At 35.5% G+C, this 26,245-nt stretch overlaps 1 protein-coding gene across 20 annotated transcripts in view; it reads right to left on the bottom strand.

Annotated features, from left to right (window-relative positions):
- Positions 1 to 15,589, bottom strand: part of LOC101743000 (mucin-5AC) — a 44,121-nt gene extending 28,532 nt beyond the window's left edge. For 11 of the 20 annotated variants that reach the window (XM_038012425.2, XM_038012442.2, XM_021352542.3 and 8 more), the window contains exons 1-2: positions 15,142 to 15,571; positions 14,800 to 14,905 (exon numbers count right to left, since the gene is read on the bottom strand). In XM_038012425.2, the coding sequence (XP_037868353.1) occupies positions 14,800 to 14,825 (26 nt within the window). In that variant the 5' untranslated portion in view covers positions 14,826 to 14,905; positions 15,142 to 15,571. Of the gene's footprint in view, positions 1 to 14,799 lie in introns of all 20 variants that reach the window. The other 9 variants (XM_038012430.2, XM_062669935.1, XM_062669942.1 and 6 more) reach the window with 3 other exon arrangements.
- Positions 15,590 to 26,245: the final 10,656 nt, after the last annotated feature.

Below are 26,245 nucleotides of genomic sequence, written 5' to 3'. Positions count from 1 at the left end.
CTTGCTCTTTCACTGCCTGCTTCCACAATAAAACGAACGGAAAAAAAAACCGCTACAATAGTTTCTGATCAAAATTACATATACATTTTTTTATTTATTTATTGCCTATATAGGTGGACGAGCTCACAGCCCACTTGGTGTTAAGTGGTTACCGGAGCCCATAGACATCTACAACATAAATGCGCCGCCCATCTTGAGATAAGTTCTAAGGTCTCAGTGTAGTTACAACGGCTGGCCCACCCTTCAAACCGAAATGCACTACTGCTTCACGGCAGAAATAGGCAGGGTGGTGGTACCTACCCGTGCAGGACTCGAAAGATGTTATATTCTATGTATATTTATATGTATTCTCTATATATATTTTGACACAGAAGACATTTGAATCAAATTATTGAAGTTGTTTTTTTATTTTTTGTACAAATAGCTGATTTTGTCATTCTTTTATTAAATAAGTTATTGCAACGGTTCTATTAGGTATTTATTCACTTAAAATTATTCACACACACAAAATAACAAAATGAAAACGGATAAAGAGATTTATTTAGTTTTAGTTTTAAAAACATCAGAGCTATTAGTGAAACGTTTTCAAACTCTCACTCAAAGTATAATCCTACGGTTGCCTTTTTTAGTTACCAGTCAAGACTATACTAATCATAGAATAGAACCAACGTATTATTAACTTTTTGGAACTCTAACGCTGAGATTATACACAGCGCAATATTATTACTCTATTGTTCTTTTACTGAGTTAGTTAGTAAACTTAATAATAATAAGAACAGATAATGCGCATTAGGCTTTATTTACAAAATCCATTACATAATTGCATTCGTAATAGTTTTAATGAAACTTGGCCAGCGTATTCCACATTGTTACGGCTTATTAAACAGATTCGCCTACTACTAAATTATCTTCTGAGTAATACGCCGTCCTGCGGATATGAGTGGATAGTTATTTGTACAGTAATCCTTTATGTATGCGTAACGGTAACGTAGTTCAACAACCCTAATGAAAATCGTATTACGATCACGTACAAGCCGTGGACTGAACGTTTAATCATATTGTATCGACTCTTATTTGGCAATGAAGTCCGTTTTTGAAATACCTTTTTTTTTGGTATCGGTGGGGAATCCTAGTCTTTACGGATACCCTGCCGACGGGGGTCGGACCGGGTTATGTCGGACTCCGCGCCTCCGGTGGAAGAAAGAGGAAGAAGTCGCGAACCGAGGTTCGCGCCCTCAATCAATTAGTCCACGGAGACTACGCCTTTAGAAAGGCGCGCTGGGCTAAGTTCAGCTCTCGCCAAACCCGCCCAGCTTAACGACTACCGACTAAACCCCAACGAGCTCCTCCACTCCGGCTGGGCGGGGACCCAGGTACCGCCATGTGCGCGCCATAGGCCCGGCCCGCCTATTAAAATAAACGTGTGAAACGTTTGTTTGTGTCCGTTCAAAGGATAAGACGCCCGGCTTACATGTTTTAAATTATGTGAGTTTACATACGTGATTTACTTTGCATATGGCTACTAATGACTTTCACAATGCAGGAATAACATCGTGTGATAAAAATTAAACTATCAAAATTTTATGTACATATCTACGTCGTTACTGATAATAGGGGGTTATCTAAGGAGTCTGTATGTCTATAAAATTTAAGCACAAACTTAAAGCCTCCTCTTTCCTATCAAGTCCTTGATGAGTTGTTTTTGTGAACGCCTGGAATCATTCACTGTATAGAAGACTTAGTTATTTTGTTGTTGTATTAATTACAAATGTTATGCCATATGTTATGGTTTAATAATAAAAAAATAAAAAGTTGTTTTGTTAACACAATGCCTTTAAATTCACGGCAAAACGCACGTAGGTACTCGTATACCACAGACAATGAAGACCTAAGATACCTAATCACGATTGTTCTAAACAATAGAGACAAAGGACAATTTTAATGTATTTAATTTCTTAATTCGCGAGTTACCCTGTAACTTGTGACTTACACTGAGGAAGTGTACATGATGCACACGAACAAAAGAACCGCTTTTGCGAATGCTTCCTTTACAGATTGACGAAACTTTCAATTTACTGCGAAAATTGCTCACTTTTTTTCTTTACATTTACATTGATAAGAACTGTATATGATTGTTAGTATATTTAGCGCCATGCACGGTTCTTTTTACTAACCTACCAGTTCTCTTCGAGTAACCTCAAACAATAGTCTATCTAGAACTTTTACTGGTGGTAGGACCTCTTGTGAGACCACCCTGCCTATTTCTGCCGTGAAGCAGTAATGCGTTTCGGTTTGAAGGGTGGAGCAGCCGTTGTAACTATACTGAGACCTTAGAACTGATATCTCAAGGTGGGTCGCGCATTTACGTCGTAGATGTCTATGGGCTCCAGTAACCATTTAACACCAGGTCGGCTGTGAGCTAGTCCACACTTCTAAGCAATAAAAAAAAACATAATAAGAGAATCCGGGTATTTTATACTTGCTGACTCTGGCTTTTACTACTTCTCTTAAACGTTCCTTAACCTTCCATTCAATTCATATTTTGAGTATTCATAATACCCTCGTTGGTAGCATAATATTTTTTATTTCTAAAGATATCCGCGAAGGAATTCGCTGGTGGCCTTGTGCCAAACTGATCGCTTACTTTAAACATTATTTTGAGCTCGTTCAATCAATTCTATTGATTTTTGTTCTATCCGATATGATTACTTAATAATCTCTCATATTTCGAGGTCAGTATGCTGCTAAGTTTTTATGAGTATACGTAAAACTGATTTGGTTTCGACTCATAAATTACGCTTTGCAATGTAACGTAACATTTCTTATTATTGCATACCCGTAACTGATTAGACTGACTCGAATAGATTTGAAAACGAAAAAAAAAAACGAATTAAAAATTAAATCACCGAATGTCACTAATAATGGCCCATCCAGGCGAACAACTAACTAAGATCACGTAAGATCTTAAAGATAAGGAGCCTCAAGCACCGGTCACCATCATTGGCGAACCCGTCGTTCTGGTTCGAGCCAGACACAGCCAGACACAGCCAGATCACAGACAGATAGAGACAGCCCACTCATTTTCTCGCCGGATCTACTCAGTGGATCGCGATTCCGATCCGGTGGTAGATTCTGCGAAGCACTGCCCTTGCTAGGGCTGGCCCTAGCAAGGGTAGTGCTAGTGCAGTGCAGTAACACTGGTGTTAGCAACCAACACTTCGGTTTGAACCCCGTAAGCTCACCTACCCGTCAAGGAGACACTGAAATAGCCTCTCAAGCCTATCAGCAAAGATAGAAAAAAAAGATAAGGATCCCCGACAAATATGGAACCACTAAAACATGTACGAAATGTTAACGTGGATCATCATGACCCTGAACCGCTATCAAGAATATCTATTATACATATATACAAAATAAAACATAGCGGCGCTCCTTATATGTAGTTAAAACGACTGACCAAACAGACACCGAGCTGCTTAAATACATCTGCTAAATTTTGAAACTTACGCAATTCAAATATTTGTGATGTGATATATTCAAATGTCTTTAGGTCAAAATACGCGGCTTTCAAAAACACCATGACATTAAATATTTCAAAAGGTCATTACGTATTATGTACATTACAGTTGATTATAATATTATAGTTGCGCGTGGAATCTAATATTTAAACATACGTAATCCAAAAGAATCTATAAGAATAATAATATGTTAAGTTATATAGAAATAAGAATTATTAAATTAAGTTGTGGGCGTAGTCTCTCTCGGCAGCCTTGCAATGCGATCGTAGCGACAAAAACGCGATAAGCACCACTTACGTACATTTATCACGCGCCTCATGTCCAGGATCAATGAGGTATCCACAGCACGCACCCGTCTTGTCCACGTCTGACATGAACATATTACCTTCACACAACCGCAGAATATTTTAACTGTCGATTCATAAACTCAACGTGATTCACATGACATTTTCTAAATAGAAAACGTATGGAATGCAAGGACGTCGTGTCGAATGTCTCAATCGTGTGAATTTCCCGAAAAAACCATCGAACTCGGAGGTCTTTAAACCGCATGTCAAGGTCCCAGCCTTCGTTCGCCGAATGCGATCCCGAAGCCGAAATACAACTTTTACCACAATGACGGCTCTTAAAACGTGTTTCTTACACAGGAACTGCCATGCAGTCGCACACCATAAATACGGGTGCTAGTACATTCATATCTTCTTCGATTTAACCACATAAGGTTATCTCGAAATGTGAAGGCTCCTCGTCTACAACGACCGATGAAACGTTAAGGCGCTCTTAAATCTTCTATATCTATATATAAGAATGTATATAAAAATGAATTGCTGTTCGTTAGTCTCGCTAAAACTCGAGAACCACTCGACCGATTTGGCTAATTTTGGTCTTGAATTATTTGTGGAAGTCCAGAGAAGGTTTAAAACGTTAGATAAATTTGAAAATGCTCGGAATTAAATAAAAATAACAATTTTGTTTTTCCTTTGATGTGTCCCTCGTCGGACGGATTCCTTTTGTTTGTTTTAAGTTTATTTTATACAATAGTTTAGGTATTTTATTTATTGAGGCACTACGAAGTCTGCCGGGTTAGCTAATATATAAATATTTTCGCTAGCTAGTATATAAAAAGCTTCGTCAAAAAATTCAATGAGCCATGAATATTTAATCTGCCGCGCTGATCGAGCGATAGAACGGCCAGTTTATCAGAGCTGCCGATGGATATTTCGTAACATACGTTGCAGATCACGGACGTAGAAAGAGCCAAGGTCAGATACCAGCGTTCTAAAAGCAGTTCGCTGAAGAAGGATCTTAGTCACGGCTGACGTACCGAACACGATCGGGCAGAAATACCCGATGACGTCATCAAATATTGCACCACTTCTAGATTGAACACGTTCTAAATAGACCAATCTCCATTGGTATCGGACAATCATAGCAATGCGTATTTGAGTCGATCAAAACGGCTTATCATAATTACAACGTCTAAGTAAACATAATGTTTTATTCATTGGTTATCTCATAACGAATTCCTCGAAAGGTCATCGGCAGGAAAGTGAAACCGCACGAACACGAAAGTGGCTCTTACAAAACAGAAGACGAACATAAATTTACGATTATACTCAAGCTGACAGCTTATCGAATGACCAAGTCGCACAGTGGTTGGCGTCTGTGGCTGCTGGACCGAGGACCGTGAGTTCGATTCCCGCGTCAGGACAAAAATGAGGCAAAAAGGTTTGTTGGCTCAATAGCTGGCTGCTTAACATCAATATATTTATATGACTTTAACGTATGAAAGTATGGTTCCCATACTACAGGTATTCCTAGTTGGGGGCCATGGGTGATATGTTAGCAATTAATACAATATTATTATCAATACAATATTATATTAAAATCAAACCCAAATCCGGTGTATGTTGATGTAATGAATAGGGTACTTTCTGAGATTTTATCTTAATACTTAACGGTTCTCCCTTCTTTGGCTTACGAAATTTTTCGTCATAACATTAAAATCTGTAAAGTCAATGAATATGTATATAGTTGTTATAATCTACGAGAAAATGACATTTTATTGTCATTAGTACTGAACGGCCTTCGTATCGCCTAATACATAATTTATTTTTATTGCTGCGAAATATCACAGTTACTTAACATTCTGGTCTCATCAAGAATCATCGTAGAATACAAAAAAATCCTATTATAATAATCTGTTTTGTACATAACTAGAAAAACCTGCCGAGTTCAAGTCGACCCGTCTAGTTCAAATGTCACAAAAATTTATGAATACGATTATTACTCGTAATATCGAAATAATTAATTCGATTTTACAGAATAGAATATCGCTAATAAGCGTGCTACTTAAATAAAAAACTATTTAGTACTATATAAAAATATACAATTTCAAAAACTATAGTTTGCATTCTTTTCCGTCTTGTATTCTTAACTCCAATATATGTATATGTATATACATTTAAATACTTATATAAACTGGTGGTAGAAAATAGAAATATGCTTGGTTTATAGTCATGCGCGAAGCAAATGGCAACTAATCAAATCAATCAGATATGATTGTACATAGCTTTGGTCGACTGTTTTAAAACTTCGCGGATCAAAATATAAAAAAAAAAACAAAAACGAATAACGTGTTAGCCGTAGACTTATTATTTATTTGTAGAGCCGTAGTGATGATTTTTCTTTGATGCGATTTTTACAAATCGAACGCGGATATAATATCTAGGATCAATTTTACTGTTTTATACATACGCAATACGGTCTAGGGTTGCCCTTATTTTTTACGAAATGGGACTTCGTCTTCATGACTTCAAGATAGGCAGGGCCTTTTGTGTTGACTCCGAATCGCTTCACAACAAGAGGGACGTAGGTATCTTTTGTACATTTAATCATATTAAAAATCATTATTATTGCATATTTCCTTAAAACAATGAGCTTTAAATTCTTTTTGATCATAATTAAATTATTGCTGTCCAAAAACCTTGATGCATTTAAAAGATTCGAAAAAAGTTTATATTTTAATTACACCACCGCTAGTAACGCCGTGTCTAACAATTAAACGGTTACACGCCTTTTTAATCACGAATGACCAATTACTAAATTGTTATTATTGTTAGAATGAATGGACTCTCCCTTTCGCCGAGCTCTCGATCTAAGTTTATAGCAATTGTGCACTCCATTCATGGGTGCTAGTCACGAGTCTTGCATTAACTTTCAAGCCCAATCCTCCCGCAGCACGGAACATTATCTTCGCTTTTACCTTGCCCTTCTAATTGGTTTAGTTCTAGTACGAGAAGATTTTATAGACGCTTTGAAACTGATGCCCTATGATCGTGGCCGGTACGCAATATGGTATTACCATGTAAATTCGATAGAAAAAATAGCAGAACTAAAATGTTTAGATCATTCGAACTTCTAGTCAACTAATTAAAATCTGGCATTACACAATTCAACTTCAGTCCACGACACATAATTTTTGAAAGCGAACAGCATTGAAGTTTCGTCGAATATTTCGTCAACTCATTATCTGATTAGCGATTAACGACAGTAAGAGAATAGGTGGTAGGTCGTGACCCACAGTCGCCCTTGACATATCGAGTATGAAGTAGAAAGTGCAAAGCATCAGCGCTCGACGCCAAACTTCGGATGATATTTCGGCTTAGCACAAACCGGCTACCCGCGGATCTCTACGCAACAAGCCTAGCCTCTTGCTCGGTAGTACTCAATAGTGCTGAAAAAACATTAGGACATTAATGTTTGACGCACGTTGTGAAATAAGCGACATATCTTGTAATTTTATTAGTTTATATGTGCAGACTATTCCTCGGTCCACCTAATGTAACCAGTTATCGGGGCCCAGACACCGTGTGAGGAATGCTACCGCTCACCTCAAAACAAGGACGAAGTCTATGTAGCAGCAGAATAACATCTATCCTTTCAGATCATTATTACTTGGTGGCGGAAATAGAGCGACACTAACATAACCTATACGGGCTCACAAATCACAACGCGCTCACGTTTTCTCGACCAAAAATTCTCGACTGGAGAAGCATAAAGTAAAATCTAATTACTCTTTAATTGCAAGAATACTTTCAAACGGTTTCTAGTGCCTTTTTTCCTATGTATCATTTATTTTTGACTGTAACATATAGATCGAAACTATTTTTGTATTTATGAGAGTTGTCGGATATACTCCACGTGAGCACTAAATTAAATATTAATTTGAAAAGCTTAGAAAAGGCCCGTGGCCCGCACTAACAACAGTTCTATAGCAACGTCCAATGTCACTTCCCACGTGCCAACCTACCGCTTTACCTTGCATTCAATACTACCGTTATTAACTATAATATACTATAAAGGTTAGGTATATTCCCCATGATATTGTGCTGATATTAACAATGGATAATACTAAATATTCTATTTAGGTACTTCTTCTTTTTTCGGTTTAACATATTTATCCAGTTTGTCGATTTTTTTGGTGTGTTTTTTTGCGTATTCTTTTAGTTTCATTCAATTATTGTTTATATGGTAACTTATTTTTTTTTATATTATTTTACTGTTTTGTGCTTACGCAATAAACTATTTTTAAGTATTCTAGTTCTATGCCCTAGAATTCTAAATTATTTTTACATTTATTTTTGCGTATTTTATACAGCCTACGATTGATTTGCATATGATTTTGATTTCGATTTATCCCCATAAACAATCGCGCTATCCAATAAGAATCTTCGCAATTATGTATTTGTAACGCAACATTTCCTGCGGTAACATGTGAAAAGCGAAAGTTGTGATCGGATGTAACATCTGTGAGATGTCGGACTTAGAACGGACTAAATGCGGTCGATGATATAAGATCGGACGGCGAAGGGATTTCTACGACGACACTATGATACAATTAATGAATTTAAATTTATAATATTTTTTACGGAACAAAATTAATTTAAAGGCCTTCTAACATCATCAGCCCGAAGACGTCGGCTGCTAGAAATATGCATTTCCCTAAAGACACATCATGCGCAATTCGCGTTCAGCGCATTAACACAAATATAATTCATTAAGCAATTACGGAGTAACATAGACGCGATTTTGTAAATCCATTTAGAAAAAAAAAACACAATAGGACAATTTTACAAACAAATTAATTTAATTTAATTCCACTTCATTTGGCATAAAACCTTTTTTTTAAAACACGACTTTGGAAAAAAAATGTAGACAAAGAATGAGATACAATCTAAAAGACCGAAAGAAGCGATCAAGGATTCCACATTATTTATATAGCACGCAACGTGTTCAATGTAGGCAGAGTCGGGTTTCACAACAGTAAAACCTGTAAAGCTTTCAAGAGTTTCAAGTTTCTTATTCGAAACGACTCCGACGGGGTCATAGAGTCACACGAACCATCTTAAGTCCGGTTTACATTGAGGTTAAGAATAGTTTGTAATTGCTCATAAAAACATAAACTTTAATTACGCTATTTTCTCACACTCACTCGAAATTCATAATTAAAAAAAACACACACACACACACACAGACATAACGTAATTTTAAGCTAATTAATTGAAACGGATAAAATAGAATACAATTGAACATTTTATAATATTATACATTTTTTTAAAAGAACCAGACTGTTTTTATAAACTACTAGCGGCCCGCTCCGGCTCCGCTCGGGTCTTTAACAAAAAATTCAACGATATTTGACGTTTTTTTATTTTTTTAAATAAAAAAACACTTATTGCGGCATAACTATAATAGTTAGACATACGCTGTCACGACACTTTTTGTAAATGATAATGTGTTCTTCAAAGTTGTAGTATATTATTTTATTCTATCGTTAATTATTTTTGCAGGGCACGCGATGTAAAGAATGTTTTAAGTATTTTTTTTTTATAACCTTGGGATACATTATTATAGTTTTAGTAAGGATCCATATATTTTTTTAAAATGATTTTGTAGCCTATGTCACTCGGGAATAGTGTAGCTTCAAAACAGTGAAAGAATTTTTCAAATCGGTTCAATAGTTTCGGGGCCTATTCAATACAAACAAATAAATATTTCCTCATTATAATATTAAGTATAGATAAACGGAGCTTAAATAAATAATTCTCATGAAGCGAAAGTGAAGGTCGCACGAAGATGTCTTGGATCATCGCAATGACGCGTCCGTGGACGAAGCACCGGACCGGTCACTCCGGTACATATACACCTACATCCTGCTCACTAAATCAACAACTCTGTTTTCTTACCCGTTATTTTTAGTGAGGCTTTATTATTTTTTTATAAGCCATCAATAATAGTTCGTTACCTCCGATCGCTGTCATGTGATATTTAGAACCGTGATTAGTGCTTTAATTTTTAACCTATATTGAACTCGCAATTTCACAGGATCAAATTATAAATTAAACTTAATTGATCAATCGATTTATTTATCAAGCAATGACAATCTTACTTTCAACCAAAATAAAATAAGAAAACAATATCCCATTTAATGTAAAACTATACTACATAGTCAGAAGAATTATGAAACAACCATTATTGTCCGTATCTTAAATGTCTTTTAACTCAAGAGAATTTTACCTTCAGACGTCACGGGAACTCATTGCTGGGCATTGTCTGAGTGAGCCGGACAACGCAACATCACGTTGGGTAACGTACTAATTATGAGAGCAAGCTCATAAACAATAGCCCGGCTTGGTTACTGACCTGGCACAAAAATTGACAACGCGTATATGACGAAAGCACACGTTGCCGAAGAGATAATTAAAACTTGACAATGGCAATATGATATACCTGAAAACGGTAAATTATTTGATTTCAGTGAAAAAACCGCACTAAAATTAAAAAGGTTTAAGTTATTTAGAAATACATCTCACATTGTATCTGTGTAACGCAGACAAACGTGAAACTCTTTATAGGAAGGAAGTCTTTGACTATAACAATCATGAAACGTAAGACACCGCTACTCATTATAAATTGAAATGTTTGAAGTTGAAGCACGCGTCCAATAACGATATAAATGCGTTCAGCAAATACAACTTTCTTTTCTTCACGACCGCTCTATCATCGTATCGAAAATCTATAGCACGGAGAAATTCCTACATCGTAATTTGTATTCGAAAAACAAAAGCCAAAACGAATTTCGCATTAGTTACGAAGACACGTAACAAAATGTTTTTTTTTTTTTAAAAAAAGGGAAAGTGAAAACAATCCTTGCAATCTCGACAAAAATATGTTGAAACTACTGAATTAGGTGTTTTATTGAACACGGACATACATGACGCATTGAAATAATTGTATCGACACCAGCTTATTGCCACACGATATACAGACTTTCTTCGTAACGACAGCAAGGCTTGCTAATTAAATCTATTTACTCTTGTACATTTTTTTATAAGACATTCTTAATGTCATTACTTATTAGCATGGTTACGTAAATTATTTGACAATTGCATGACAGAATTTCGTAACAATACTGTTCCAATGATCGGTTCTGACAGAAAGGTTATGACCTAGTCACACCTTTAGCTTACAAGACTGAAGTAAAGGAGTATAATGTTTTTTAAAGTGATAACTTCTTATCATCGTCGTGATTTGAGCGTAGATTAAAAAATAAATGAAACTAGACAATCGTTGACATACATGGACAGTTTATAGGCTTTGGTCTGCGAGAGAATGATAAAGAATATTTCTGCAGAGTTCACTTGACCTCGTGTGAAAAATAATTTAATTTTTTTTTTCGGATTTTTCGAAATGCTATAAACAGATTTAAATACTTTTTTTTCAAATTTGAGATGTAAATGCAGTTCGAGTTTTACAAAATAAAACTTCGTTACTTAACATCACGTTTTGGTCCGTGTTTTATGACAGGCAAAACAAAAAAAAATGATACTTTGTGTGGTTTAAGACCATTTGTAGTTATTACTGTGGGCGACACAAATCAGATAAAATCTTAAAATCTTATTTGTTTAGAACGAAAAAAGGAAACTGATTGTATCAGCCGTAATTCAGACAACTGCTTTTAAGGTAATCGCATCTGTGGTTTATGTCTTTTATTTATTTATTTTTATTAAACATAAAACAAAGTATTATAACATTTTTATGTTACATAAAATATGTTTACAAATTTTTTTTATATCTCGAACTAAATTGTTCATATTCGATGCTCCATTTAAAAAATTAAGTTATGCTGGAGATAAGATAAACTTGTAGTACATTCCCGCTGCTTAAAGAGCGGAACACCACTACAGTACAATATACCACCTCAGGTCTCGGAGAGGAGAGCAGTAATAATTTTGTAGTTCCTATAGGCCCTAGTAATAATTTATGACGAGTTGGGCAGTGCGTCGGTATACTGAACGCACGAAAATTTCATGTAAAATTTTGCCATAAATATAACAAAGCGTGACCGCATTAGCGTGACCGACACTAATAACATTGAAATGTATTACAAAATATTTAAAAAAAATATGCAAAAAAAGAACCATTAAAATTATTTTGGCCAAAATATTTAAAAAGCAATGACTGAAACATACTATGTAATTATGAATATAACTTATTTAAAATAGCCGCAATCCTAATTTTACTTTAAATTAAAATTAGGGATTTTATCATCTTCTTTTATCGGAATGTAAGCTAGTGCTGAATTTTAAATTTATAAATTATTTTCTCTCCTTTATCTTCAATGATGCAGACAATAAAACAATGTAATGGAATCGTCACAATCAAACGAATTTTTTTTTACATTAATTTCTGATTACACGGTGTCATTACTTGATGGAAATTACGTTATTATTTAATTTTAATTTCTTAAAAGTCGATATCGACCTGTGGAATTTGAAAACCGACATTGCTTTATATCAACGATAACGTGGGTCTTCTTATTATAGGCTACTACAACTTGTATTGAATTAGTGAGCTTCACAAAAAAATGTTAAGTTTAAATACTCTTATTTGACTGAATACAAACTGAAAGCTGTTAGGTCACACAATGCAAAAGAAGTATTCTTTATCTATTATTTATTATAATGCGATATCTTAGAACGTACGTGGGTACATTCGCGCATCTACTTAACACTTTGTGTCGCAACCAGAGAGAGCTTTGACAATGGAACGTGTTAGATAATGCACATTAGACACGTGTATCCTGCGTCTAAATATGTTATTTACAAAGCGGTTTAAAAGAATCGGACATAATAGGGCGATCAGCAATATTTAGGAACTGTGTTTTGTACATTTAAATTAAAAATCCATTAGTGATATTAGGTGGTCCAATCTACATTATTAATTATATTAACAAGCTGTCAACGCTCTTCGAAGTTTATAAGTCGTCGTAGCCTAAGGGATAAGACGTGCAGTGCGTTCGTGTTGAGCGATGCACCGGTGTTCAAATCCCAGGCGGTTACCAATTTTTCTAATGAAATACGTACTCAACAAATGCTCGCAATTGACTTCCACAGTGAAGGAATAACATCGAATAGCATCAAGCTTTAATTTCTTCTGTGGGAATGAATACTTTTTGATAGATGCCGACTATGCGAACGCTTTTAATAAACGATGTAAGTTATATTTATATATTGTTTATGTTATCATTGTTGTAAGAGACAACATCGGAACGTGACGAGAGCACCCCGGGTCTGGTTGAAAGTTGTGTTTCGCAGCGTGAAAGACGCGCTGTTTGCGGTCGTTGTTTGAATAATAATATTGTCGCCGCGTTTACTGATATACGAACAGAAATGAATATTTGTTCACGAGAAAGAAATCTCACAATGGGTAACCATGTTTCCGAATGTATTTAGATAAAACAATATCAAGATAAATCAGTGAATAGATTTGTGATTAGAATTGTATCCGATGCTTTCGCTGTGCTATTTGGAAATTATAAAATAAGCAATTTTTCCGATATACAAGATATGCTATGCTAAGATATATTTTCTCCAGCCTACAAGCTATCTCTTTGCAGAAAAATACGTTGTTTCGTTACTCCATTGCGGAAGAATGAAGGTAGGTTTCTTATTTGTTAACTTGTGCTCAACTATTAAGTACATAATTATACGTTCTATGGAGAATCTACGAGACATTTTCAGAGGGTTAATAATAATATTTTGGTTGCGTGAGTTAGCAGCCAACCAAGAGCAGGCGGCGTAACGCGTACGATCCGTACACTACAGGCGCAAGTCGTGAATAATTTTATAAGCAATGTTTTGCATTGAGAAATGCGCGCCCCCATTCGTGATGTCAGTTGGCTGGCTGTTGTTGAGCAACAGAAACCTGATTTCCACACGAGAAATCGTATCGGAACAGATTTTTATCGATATTTATTATTTATTATAAACGAAACGCAGTGTCATCGACGCCGCGGACGTCATAGATGCAAACCGAAGTTGAAAGTGAATCGCCGCAAGGACGGACTCAGTCACGTCAAGCCGCACGCTGGTCAATGTGCGAGCACATAATAATTATAGTCAATATTAGAAAGTAGTCGAGTGACACATTACATCTGCACGTTGATTTTCACGGCAAAAAATATTGTACCTAAGTCTATCGGAAACGTTTCTAAAAATGTAGATAGTAACTGAGATATTCATATAAAATAAAAATAAGCGTCACCTAAAATATATTTACTGGTACTTTTTTGGACTGTAGGCAATGTAGTGCGAATGAGATTCAGTTGACAAGCGGTGTCAACCATCTTAGGTGACGCGAGAAGCGGTTGATCGCTAACCTTCGCTAGAGATTGCGGGTCCGCTATTTACGAACTTCCTAGAGAACGGATCGTTAATAACTACTACATAATACATGGATTATTTGATTATGCATTTAGTATTTATTGAAAATTATCGCGAGTCGTAATTCAAATTGAAATCAATTTATTCAAACGCCTTAGACACTTTTTACATATGATTGATTTCGATTACTTTACAGTTTTCATGTTCACAGATGATTTGCCTTTTTGGCGGCTTAAATGTTTATATAAAAACAAGCAATATATCTGTTAGTAAGCAATATAGTTTCAACTTCGTCTGTGTAAAAATGTGGATTTCCAAAAAAAAATTGGGCTCGTTATAGCAAGACAAAAAATACAATCGTTAATTCAGATCACAGAGTCAAAACCGGTCAAGCATTTTTATCTCGATGATCGAAAGACAAGCAAACAGACAGGCACACAAGTAATACACACGCAAGGTGATTTCAGGTAATAAATTCGTGTATTTTTTCAAATACATCTGTTAGTTACATGATGCAGGGTATTAGGATAAGTTAATGTTTGTCGTGTACTCACAGGGCGACGGCGGGCCACGCGGTCATGTCGTTGTTGTGACGTGAGGTCGTGCGGGTATTAGGAGTGGTGAGTGCGCGCTCGGCGCCCGGCTCTATCGGGCTGCTGACTGCAACAGAGACCTCGCGTCAGCACTCGCGCCTTTCCCAAACGACACACAGTTGCGACAGTGATGCTCAACGAGGAAGCTGTGCATCGCACATTTAAATGCAACGCTAATGTCAGACTGCGCTTAAATGCCAATAGCGGCGACCTTTCGGTTTCTAGTTAAGTTGCGCAAGCGAAGATCGCCGGTTATCGTGTGAGAAAGGCTGTGCGTGCGGGAGCCGCGGGGGTGAAACGCACCGGAGGGGGGTGACGGAGTGACACCAACGCGCTGCCGTACGGCGACTAACCTCGCCGCCGCGCGTGCACCTCTTACTTATAGCCGCATGCCCACCAACTACTACACCCTTGGATCCTCTCCTATAACCCTGTCCGACTCGAGGCTCCCTTCTGATAGCTTCAGGCCTTTCAGAGCGCTACACGACAGCTTTTTCTATTATCTTTCCAAATAGTCAAAGTTTTAATTTACAAGAACTAAATTGGACGAATTTAAATGAAAAATTGGGTACTTTTTTCGGTATTTTAAGAACAATTTTTTTTATAGTTTTAACTGTAAAATTACTTCAGTGACCATAATCACGTTTCAATGCAACGATTTATTTCTTATTCGGGAATCACTTTTTGTTTTATAGCCACACAATAAACGCGCATTGCGCGTTCAATATTAAAGACTTCAACGCGCCAACGCAAACATTCATAAATTACACACGATCTAGTCAAAGTATTCGATGCGTTATTACGGCACATGCATTGTTGTTTTTGTAACTATAAAAAACATCGCTTCTCACTTCATATAATTGTTTTAAAATAAACTCCAATTTACAGTAACAATTAATAAAAATCACGACCAAGAACAATTAACACATTGAATTTTATGAACGTATCAAAAAAAAAAAACCAAGTGTTGTATTTTTTTTATTGCAATTTCCGTAACATCACGTAATTTTATTTACATTATGCAGTGGCATGAAAAAAATGTTAGGATAATTTATCGCGTGCCTACCGCATTATTCGTGTCGGATACAAAGTTCAAACGCCCAGTTTCGCAACAAGGAAACAAATGTGCCACGCATTGCTTGCCCTTAAAGCGACAATTCATCATCAGAGGTCAAACACCTCATCACTTCGTTTGTCAGAACAGGCTCGATTCATATTCTGAACATTACAAAGGTAAAATCTGTCACCACAGTACTAAGTACCTACATACGTATAAGCGTCATTTTTACAGGTTACAAGCTCTCGACTCGTCTGATATTCAGTAGTTGCTGTAGTTCTGATATATCACAACGTGATTCTCAACTGTATTGTTTAACGACCTCTGTATGTTTTGAGCCAGTAATGGCTCATACGCGTACGAGCTAAGAATGTCTCCTATGACAACTAACGTTATCTATTACTTTGGAAGTAAGACAAGTGTAATCTGATAGTGAATTGCGACCTTTTGATTATTATTCACGTCACTATTCAATCATAGTTAAAGTCAGGTAGGTGTCACAGGCACGAATTTAGGTACAATACGCAGAAAATAAAAATTTGGTTCTCCTTTGGGGGTTTGTTCACATAATTTTCGCATTGATCGAGTCAAAATTATTTTTATTCTTGAACGATCGAGCTCCCAACGCATATGAGTAAATTCGTTGTAATTTTGTATTAATAAAGAAAGCAGATGTGTTTTACAACGAGCTAAGCTCGATGGGGCTGTAACCAGTTTAACAACCACTAAATGCGAACACCGCAGCATCTGGACACCAGAATCAATTATCGCAAAGATCTCTTATAAAAAATCCACGAGAATTTCTAAAGGTCGTATGTAGGTACAAGTTGACTGCGCGAATTTTGGTCGTTACGTTTCGCTTAAGGAAAACCGATTGGATACGGACAAAATAAAATCATTCGAATACTCAGAAATACTAATTTTAGTTGTTTTTTTTTTAAATTTGATCAAGTACCTTTGTAAATATTATTTGTCCAGCTACTATTCAGGTTATACAGGTGAACGACCCCGGATCCCTTGAGTGACTGTCACTACATTTTTTTTCTTTTTTGTACAATCACAAATAGTTGCATATTAATATAATTAATAGAATAAATAAATCCCTAAAATTCTAAAACAAACGATACTGTGATTTAAACAATGTTTGTGTATTATCAATTGCCGAACAGCAAGCGGATTTGCTGATGCTAGCCAACTGAGAAAGATTCTTCTTAAGCTCAAGTTTTTTCTTCATGTGCTGCAAAATGTACTCTAATTAATAGTGTTAAGGTCTAATGATATTCTGTTTCATTTAGACTTCGAGTCTTAAGCTGAGTCGGAGGTATATGCATTGATGTGTATAAGCAAAGGTGTTGCTAACACAAAGAAAACCTCGATATACCTATAAATAAAATAGGAAAATTGAACAAATTAACCAATAATTAAAATGCCCGTCACAAGAGCCATGTTAATTTAAGAATCGAGAATACATACGGCACTTTTATAGCTTCATCGAGACGTGAATGCATCAAAAGTCAAGGTCGGACGTAGCTGCCTATCTGTCCAGACTCGTTTTGTTCCTCTTCGGTTTGTATTAGCATAACGACATCTCGACATTAACGCTCCCATGTGCCAAAATACTTAACAATACAAGCGTGACGTGATAAAAATGCTAAAGATATGAGTTTCTAATGACATAATGCCTTACCTAATGTATAATTTCGTCATTCGTCAATAAACATTGCTTTGAGATATTTCCAATGAGTTTTTACCTGTAATATAGAGGTTCTTATGAAAACACTAGTTGGTACAAAATATATTAAAGGAACGATTAAATAATTTATATCGCCTATTATAATTATAAAAACTGTTTTCAAAACAATTATTATAATAAAGTCGCTCCAGCCGCTGTTTAATGTAGCTTTTGTGGGTTTAAAAATAGATTTTAAAATGAAAAAAGTGTAATTAATAATCAAACGTACCGAAGTAATAGGAGATTCGCTCATCGAAAGGTCAAGATCGCAGTCCATATTACGATCGCATATAATTGTGAATTGAGCAACCAAATATAAAATATAAGATAATAAAAATAAGAATGTAGTTCTGTCAAATATTTGGCAATTTTGCGGAATTTCATTAAACATGTTATCAAAATTTATCATCACTATTTTTACTAGAAAATTTTACGTGTTTTGTGGCTTTCTATAGCACTGACCATAATGTAATAGATGTAACTCGGTATAACTATTCCAAGGTTAAAACCACTTAAAACCCAGATTAATTTTTTTGGCGATAATGTTTTATTTATTATTACTGTTTATTGCGAAATCAAAATTGTTTTCTTCAAAATGAATTTACATAAAAAAAAATTAAGTTTTGATTTTAATACCATGATTCAGGCCAAAATTCAACTACTTAACTAAATATAAATGGGTCAAATCAAATCAAAGTCAATTTTTGTTCAAATCAAATTTAGTTATGACTAATTCATATACAAATAGGCAAAGACAGAACAGTTCAATACCATTTTCTCTTCTTTTTGCAATCGATTTTATTTTTTTGTAGCTGTGGACAAATTTTAATGCTATGAATGTATTTTTATAGCAATAATGTCAGGAAAAATACAAGAGAATAACATAGAGAATAAATCTAAAGCTTACGACATAACAACTTGATAGAAATTGATTTGAGTTTGTAAAATCTGTTACATGAATTTCTTCAACCATTTACTCTGGTATAGTACATAGAAATATAAACGAAATAAAATCATGATGGTTAGGCCTAAGATGAAAACTATTAAATATAAAACTAACAATTAAAATAATATAATAATAATTGAGTCGCCTCGATCCTTTACTAGGAACACGAGCTTGACTTCTGGTTATGTGACACTTAAAGATTGCATTTTCAACATTTCATCTATCGATATTGACCATGGATCATCTGTGTCTCTGACGGGAGAGCGGCGAGCCATGTCTCCGGAGGCAAGGTCTGCGTCAAGCCCCCGAGAAGGAAGAAAGAAGATACAGCTACGTCTGAGGGCGCCGAAAATCAAGCCAGTGGCAGCGGGACACCCGTGGAAGTCTACTGCGTGGAATTGGAAGTTACTGGTGGTAGGACCTTTTGTGAGTCCGCGCGGGTGGGTACCACCACCCTGCCTATTTCTGCCGTGAAGCAGTAATGCGTTTCGGTTTGAAGGGTAGGGCAGCCGTTGTAACTTACTTGAGACCTTAGAACTTATATCTCAAGGTGGGTGGCGCATTTACGTTGTGGATGTCATGGGCTCCAGTAACCACTTAACACCAGGTGGTCTGTGAGCTAGTCCACCCATCTAAGCAATAAAAAAAAAATTGCCACAGTCTGGCTGAGGGAGCCTTGGTCGTTTTCTTCTGTCTCCTCTTCTTCATTGGAGACGCCGGAGTCTGAAACACACTCCCCGTATACCCATGGCCAGCAATGCGTAAAGTATGATTAACAAGCGTTAAAAAAAAAGCCAAGTACGTGGAACTAAAAATATCATGTTTCACGGAAAGGATGTGAAAACCTACTACGAAGTATTTTACTTTACAGGCTCCGACTTCAACTGTGTCACCAAACGTCGAACTGATGTAAGAGTTCTGCACATGAGATGTTGTAAATCACACAGTACCGGTGAAACGATCGAAACGAAATATTAGCGAAGAAGATTTTTGCAAGGACTAATAAACCTGTCATCTTTAATTCATTGCCTCTCGTTCAAGAGGTTGTAACAAAGAAACGTTAGTCAGAAATCCAAGTCTTCACCAGAACATTTGCAGTATTTCAGAAATATTATGCGAAACGTGTTCTCGTGGCTCATACGTGAGTACCCTTTTAGTAACGCATCAGCTTTGTTAAAGGCAAGTATGACATATGCATGTACATATAAAAAAAATGAAAAACCTTTTTATTCTAGTAAAGAGAAAATGTGAATTCCAATAAAATTACATGTTCTACATGAAGCTGGTTCTGTTTTAAGTAAATAACAGCGTTTGTACCAGACTTAGCTCAGATAATTCTATTAACACTGATAATAGTTTGTCGAAATCACTGGAAGAAATAGGAGATACGGAAATCAGCCTGGACAACTCCTGTGGTATTCCTAAAATTATTTCTCACCGTACCCCTGTTTTCTCCATAATTACAGTGATGGAAGAGTTTATTGTCAGTCCCCATGAGTGGACACCACCATGCTTTCTCTGATGACTTGCAATGGAGTAGTCCTGGCGTTCCATAAAATATTCCATATCATTAATGGATTTTGATTAGACATTACGTAACAAATATGCTTTTACAAAATTGTAATGTTAAAAGCGAGAGACCTAGTCATAATAATCTCTATATATAAAAATGAATTGCTGTTCGTTAGTCTCGCTAAAAATCAAGAACGGCTGGACTGATTTGGCTAATTTTGATCTTGAATTATTCGTGGAAGTCCAGGGAAGGTTTAAAAGGTGAGAAAATATAAAAAAGCTCGAAATTATATAAAAACAAACAATTTTGTTTTTCCTTTGATGTGTCCCCTTGATGTGTCTTTTATTTATCGATTGAGGCACTACGAAGTCTGCCGGGTCAGCTAGTATGGAATAAAATAACAATTATGTATGTATTTATATAAGGACATGTAGCGTATCCTGTGGGTGATTAATTGCTACAAAAAATATTCCAGAGAATGGCGACAGTCTGACTCAGAAAATTTATAAAAAGTTATAGGTAAGTAAGTATCGTAAAATCTAGCCTGCTCATTGTCTAGTAAGTAGTTATTCCTTGCACTAAAACTTTAAAACGAACTCTCTTCAAGAACATTAGTCCCAAATGCCTCTATTAAAGCAATCACTATACATAGACGCTGTTTATTGCTTGTATTGTATTGTAATGTAGAAGATTAGTTCACATCTTATGGATCCAATGATCGTCTATAAAAATACAAGTACTTAATACATAATATTCCGCTCCGCCCTTCAAACCGAACACATTACTGTTTCGCGGTAAGAATAGGCGGGGTGGTGGCACCTACCCGCTTTGGCTGAGACGACAAAGCGTCCTGTATATGCAATAAAACAAAACAAAATTGGTTTGTGGTTGCAAACATGGATACTTAAAATTGATGTATTTACTTATTTAGTTTTACGGGTATTTTACTAAATAGACTAATTTAAAAAACGATCGATTTTTCGAAATTCCTGTAAAGGTCCAGTGGTATATCTTTTGAATCTCATAAGAAAGGACCGTAGACTTATTTATATTTTTATTTCTGAATAAAGCATTAGAGGTAGGCAGCGGCTTGGCTCTGCCCCTGGCATTGCTGAAGTGCATGGGCGACGGTAACCACTCACCATCAGGTGGGCCGTATACTCGTTTGCCTACAAGGGCAACAAAAAACAAAAATCATCAAACTTTGAAATAAAGTTCTTCATTAGTCTTATTAGGGTTAATCCATAAACACAGCCTACTACTGATCTTCTCAGTGGATCACAATTAATATCTCAACGAAGTAGTGCTCTTGCTAGGGCTGATGTTAGTAAGATCTCTAAGGCCTTAGCCTTGGGGCTTACCCCATGAGCTCACCACCAGTAAAGGCGAAATCAGAATAGCCTATCGTAACCGTTAGAAGATAGCTATAAATATAAGGGACCATTGTCGATTTCCTCACCATGTAATTTTATTTGCGACATAGTTACAAAGTAAACAACATAAAGTTTTTCTGAATAATATTTTCAAGATTTTCATCATTAGCCCTGTTCGGAGCTAGTATACATCACTTTTAAAATGTCATCTTAATGATTTCGGCGACGGCCATATTGAAATACATAATACTATATTAGATAACACCATAAAAATATTATATGTAATTGAGTAAAATAGAAACAATCAAAAGTAATAATCTTCGCAGATATCTAAAATTTAAAATGCTTAGTTTCAATTCCTTTACACACACAGACACTCGCAATAAAACCTATTAGTCATGCTCATTTTTGTAAATTATTCACAAACACATTTTAGTTTACAAAAAGCACAAAACAAAAACTTTGCCTTTACACGTCTCATGGACTAGATTACAACAGACAAGTGGTAACCGAGGTAAAAAATATCTAGATATTATATTTGTTGACATCATTCTGTTATGTGAGTAATTTTTTCAGAATTGGGTGTGATATAGCTCTCTTTAATTTATTTGTACTAGAGGTACCGCAGTAGTCGAAATTCGACTATAATTATTGGAATTGTAAGTTTGTACACAATTATGATTGTATTTTATACTTCTATAATCACAAATTTCGCCAAGATTACACTATAAAAAATATTAAAAAGACAAACAATATTTAACCTATTCTCAATTTGACAACAGACGTCAAGAACAAAAGTTTGACAATAAATAGTATGCATGCGTGTGTGTGTCAAATACATGGTATGTAGTGTGTGTAATGTTTTCTTTATTGATTTAATGTATCTTTTATGCATTATTTAAAAAAAAATTGCATTGTGCACTTCTTCTCTATATTCTCTATATGTGTGGAAAATTTCATACTCCTCCGTTCACGCAATTTTCGTAAAAAGGGATACAAAGTTTTTGCTTCACGCATTAATATATAGATTACACTCTTAACTAAATGAAAAAAAAAATAAAAAAATATTATATTTTTATTAGTAATTTTTATCTAGTAATACTATAATCCACAGTAGTATGAAGTAGTTTCTAAAACGCATTTCTAAGTTTGCTTTGTTTGTCTATATGTAACGCGACCTTTGAAGATCATTTTCAAGAAGTCCTATTAACTTGAAAATTTGCACACAAATCAAACGCAGATCACAATACCGCAATTTTATTACTCTAATATCCTGACCAGTATCAAAATGATAAAAATGATTATCGGTAGAACATTAATTGTTAGATCGGTTTGTTATTGAAGCGTGTATTTTTAGTAATTCAGCCACATACACATGTATATTATTAATACTAGTGCTATGTTGTTTTGTTAGTCTAGAGATAGGTTCCTATATCTTACCTATTTCTACCACGTAGCGGTAATGTGCTGCTACAGTTTGAAGGCTAGGACTGCGATTATACCATTGGTACTTGAACCTCGTGTCTCAAGATGAGTGGAAACAAACACGCTATGTCCATGAGGTACGGATAACCAACTAATAAATTGGAGTTCGCGAGATGTTTTACCTTTGCGTAGCAATAATAATAAAACACATTATTTAACTCCAATCTATGCTATCCAATCTATATCCAGTCTATACTTGTCATAATACTTACGATGAAAAATCCAATGAACGCACGACGAAGTTATATTGATAAGTGTCTATTTTCACATTTTTCATAACGCGATATTAAATAATCACCTAAGTTATATAGAATGATCAATCCAATCCTATACCAACAAATACTTGAATAAATAGATAGATAAGGACATCCCTTTAGAACTTTAATAAATACACATTGTCGACATATTTTTGCAGTGTACTTCCTTATGTGCGACCGTGATAATAGTTTACTGCAAAGCAGTGTTTACTATCAAAGTAATGATAACCAAAATTAGTAAACATGAGCGCTAGGAATTCTAAACACGACTTAATCGATTAAAGGGCATGTACCGACGACTGTCTGGCTAGGGTGTCCCCTCCCCGGTCACCCTCAACCCTTCACGCCGGACTAGACAGGTTGAAAGGATTTGTAATTCAATTCTAAAACAGTGAACTGAACTAAAAAGTATTGGTAATAAGCTAATTAAGCTATAACAGTTGTTTTCTCTTAGCAATGTAAGATTGAGTCGAAAATTTATAATAATTTACGTAACCAATCTAGAGTAAATGCAAAAAAATATTCTGGTACCTTAGTTTCTCGTTATCAAAAATATACAGTAAGTTATACGTAACACGTTCCTCATCTCGTGAATTTTTATTTTTTTAGTAATTAAAAAACGAACACAGTCCTTTTCTTTTGAGAACTTTCTCGTCTAGACGATCTGGAGACACTTTAAAATTAGTAATAAAGTTATTTTAGAGCTCGGGACGAAATGAGGACAATCACAAATTTTATAAATCAAAGACCTTTCGTGCTTTTTATAGGTATTGCTAATAATTGCAGAATGTTGACAAAAGAACGCAAAGAAAAAATTGTGAATTCAACTATATACGAGGTGACATTTTAATCCGGATCTTCAGTTAATTAACGAAAGAGACAATTCCAGTAACTACATTCTTATTATAATACACTAAATAACACACATAATGTTGTTAAACTATCTAGGGCAAAGTTAGCTGGATATTCTTCTTATCAAGTCACTAAAAATTCTGATAATTATAATATTTAATATTACAACATTACATGATTTGGAGCCAAAATATTAGCGTTTGCCAATTGAGAATGCCGCCAATAGATGGCACTGGAAATAAATACTAAATCGCGACATCGTTTGTTGTCTAGGTTTTATAAGAACCCTGGACGAGAAAATGATAGCGCGACAACACCGATTAGTTTTGAGTGCTCGTTGAGGTAACGAGAAAATTTTTGAAACCAATCTCGCTCTTCGGGGTGAGATTGCAGAATTCCATTGAAACGTCATTTATTAAGTTTGCACAGTGATTTATTAATGAACTTGCAGGACATTTTTATCCTGTAAATTATTTGACGTCCGGTATCCACTAAACAACAGACCACGAAATCAAGTGTCGTTACTTCATTAAAGGCAAATAATGTACTACCGCTACTACTACTACTGCTACTACTGACAACATAATCTTGTAAGTCGTCGTGGTCTAAAGGATAAGACGTCCGGTGCATTCGTGTTGAACGATGTACCGGTGTTCGTATCCCAGGCGGGTACCAATTTTTCTAATGAAATATGTACTCAACAAATGTTCACGATTGACTTCCACGGTGAAGGAATAACATCGTGTATAAAAATCAAACCCGCAATTTATAATTTGCGTAATTATTGGTGGTAGGACCTCTTGTGAGTCCGCACGGGTAGGTACCACCACCCCGCCTATTTCGGCCGTGAAGCAGTAATGCGTTTCAGTTTGAAGGGTGAGGGAGCCGTAGTAAATACACTGAGACCTTAGAGCTTATATCTCAAGGTGGGTGGCTTATATACGTTGTAGATGTCTATGGGCTCCAGTTACCATTTAATACCAGGTGGGCTGTGAGCTCGTCCACACATTTAAGCAATAAAAAAAACTAACATTGAAAATATAGTTAATTTGATTATACAAGGAAATTATTAAAAAGGAAAAAACATTATCCATTGGTGCTTACAATGAAAAAAATATTTAAAGCCTCGATGTCGAAATGATGTCTATCAATGTAATTTCGTTATAATAATAATATAATAATAATATAATGGTTTGGTCCCTAAAAGCCTCTCAAAACATCTCGAGAGGCTTGGTCTCAACAAAAAGTCGGTGGTGGCCCAAATGCAAAAAGCAGTCTTGCTCGACAATGCCCGTATAGTTCGCCGGTTTCTCTCCCAATAGTCCCTAACGCTCCGGCCGATTGTTGCCCACCTCGCCGGAGTGTGTCCTGCCGTCTTCCCAGGCGTGGCAGTGTTTAATACACTATAATAATATAATATCGTTATAATAATTTTAATAACTGTTCCTGCACTACCAGGAACTACCACTCAACATCATTGTTCATTCACAATGCGTATTTCGAGATCATTCGTACTATCGATAACTCCTCTCCACGCTTTTTACTGAAATTTCAATAAAATTGGATTGGATTGGATTTCAATAAAAATCTATACTAATATTATAAAGAGGAAAGATTTGTTTGTTTGTTTGTTTCGAATAGGCTCCGAAACTACTGGACCGATTTGAAAAATTATTTTTCCATTAGAAGCCGACATTGTCCCTGATGAACATAGGCTACTTTTTTTTAATTTTTTTTATTTATTTTTTTTGGTTTCATGTGTGTTTTAATGTTTCCGAAGCGAAGCGAGGGCGGGTCGCTAGTAATACATAATATATTTTGCAAGAAACCATCGCGTTGCTAAGTGAATAAGTTGGCACTCAGAAGTGGAAATAATGCATTTGCAGGTCATTGAGTAAAGTTATCTTGAATTTAATTTTTTCATGAATAAAGCATCAAATCTCTTTTCAAATTCGAGACATCATAATATCAATGGCAAAGCGAGCGTATACGTTTTCGTGACCTGAGTTGATTATAAAAAAAAACAAAATTAATACGAAATGACTATTTCTAATGATTCAGAACAAAAACATCTTATAACGCTTTTCTGAGATTCTGAATTATAGATTTATTCTAACTGACGATAAAGTACATCGGTGGGTAATATATAAGAGCAAAATTTGAAAGGTTCAATAAAATAAAAACAATCGATA

The sequence above is a fragment of the Bombyx mori genome, chromosome 1 (genome assembly GCF_030269925.1).
Source record: "Bombyx mori chromosome 1, ASM3026992v2".
NCBI classification, from domain to species: Eukaryota; Metazoa; Arthropoda; class Insecta; order Lepidoptera; family Bombycidae; genus Bombyx; species Bombyx mori.
This window is presented reverse-complemented; position numbering and strand designations above follow the sequence as displayed.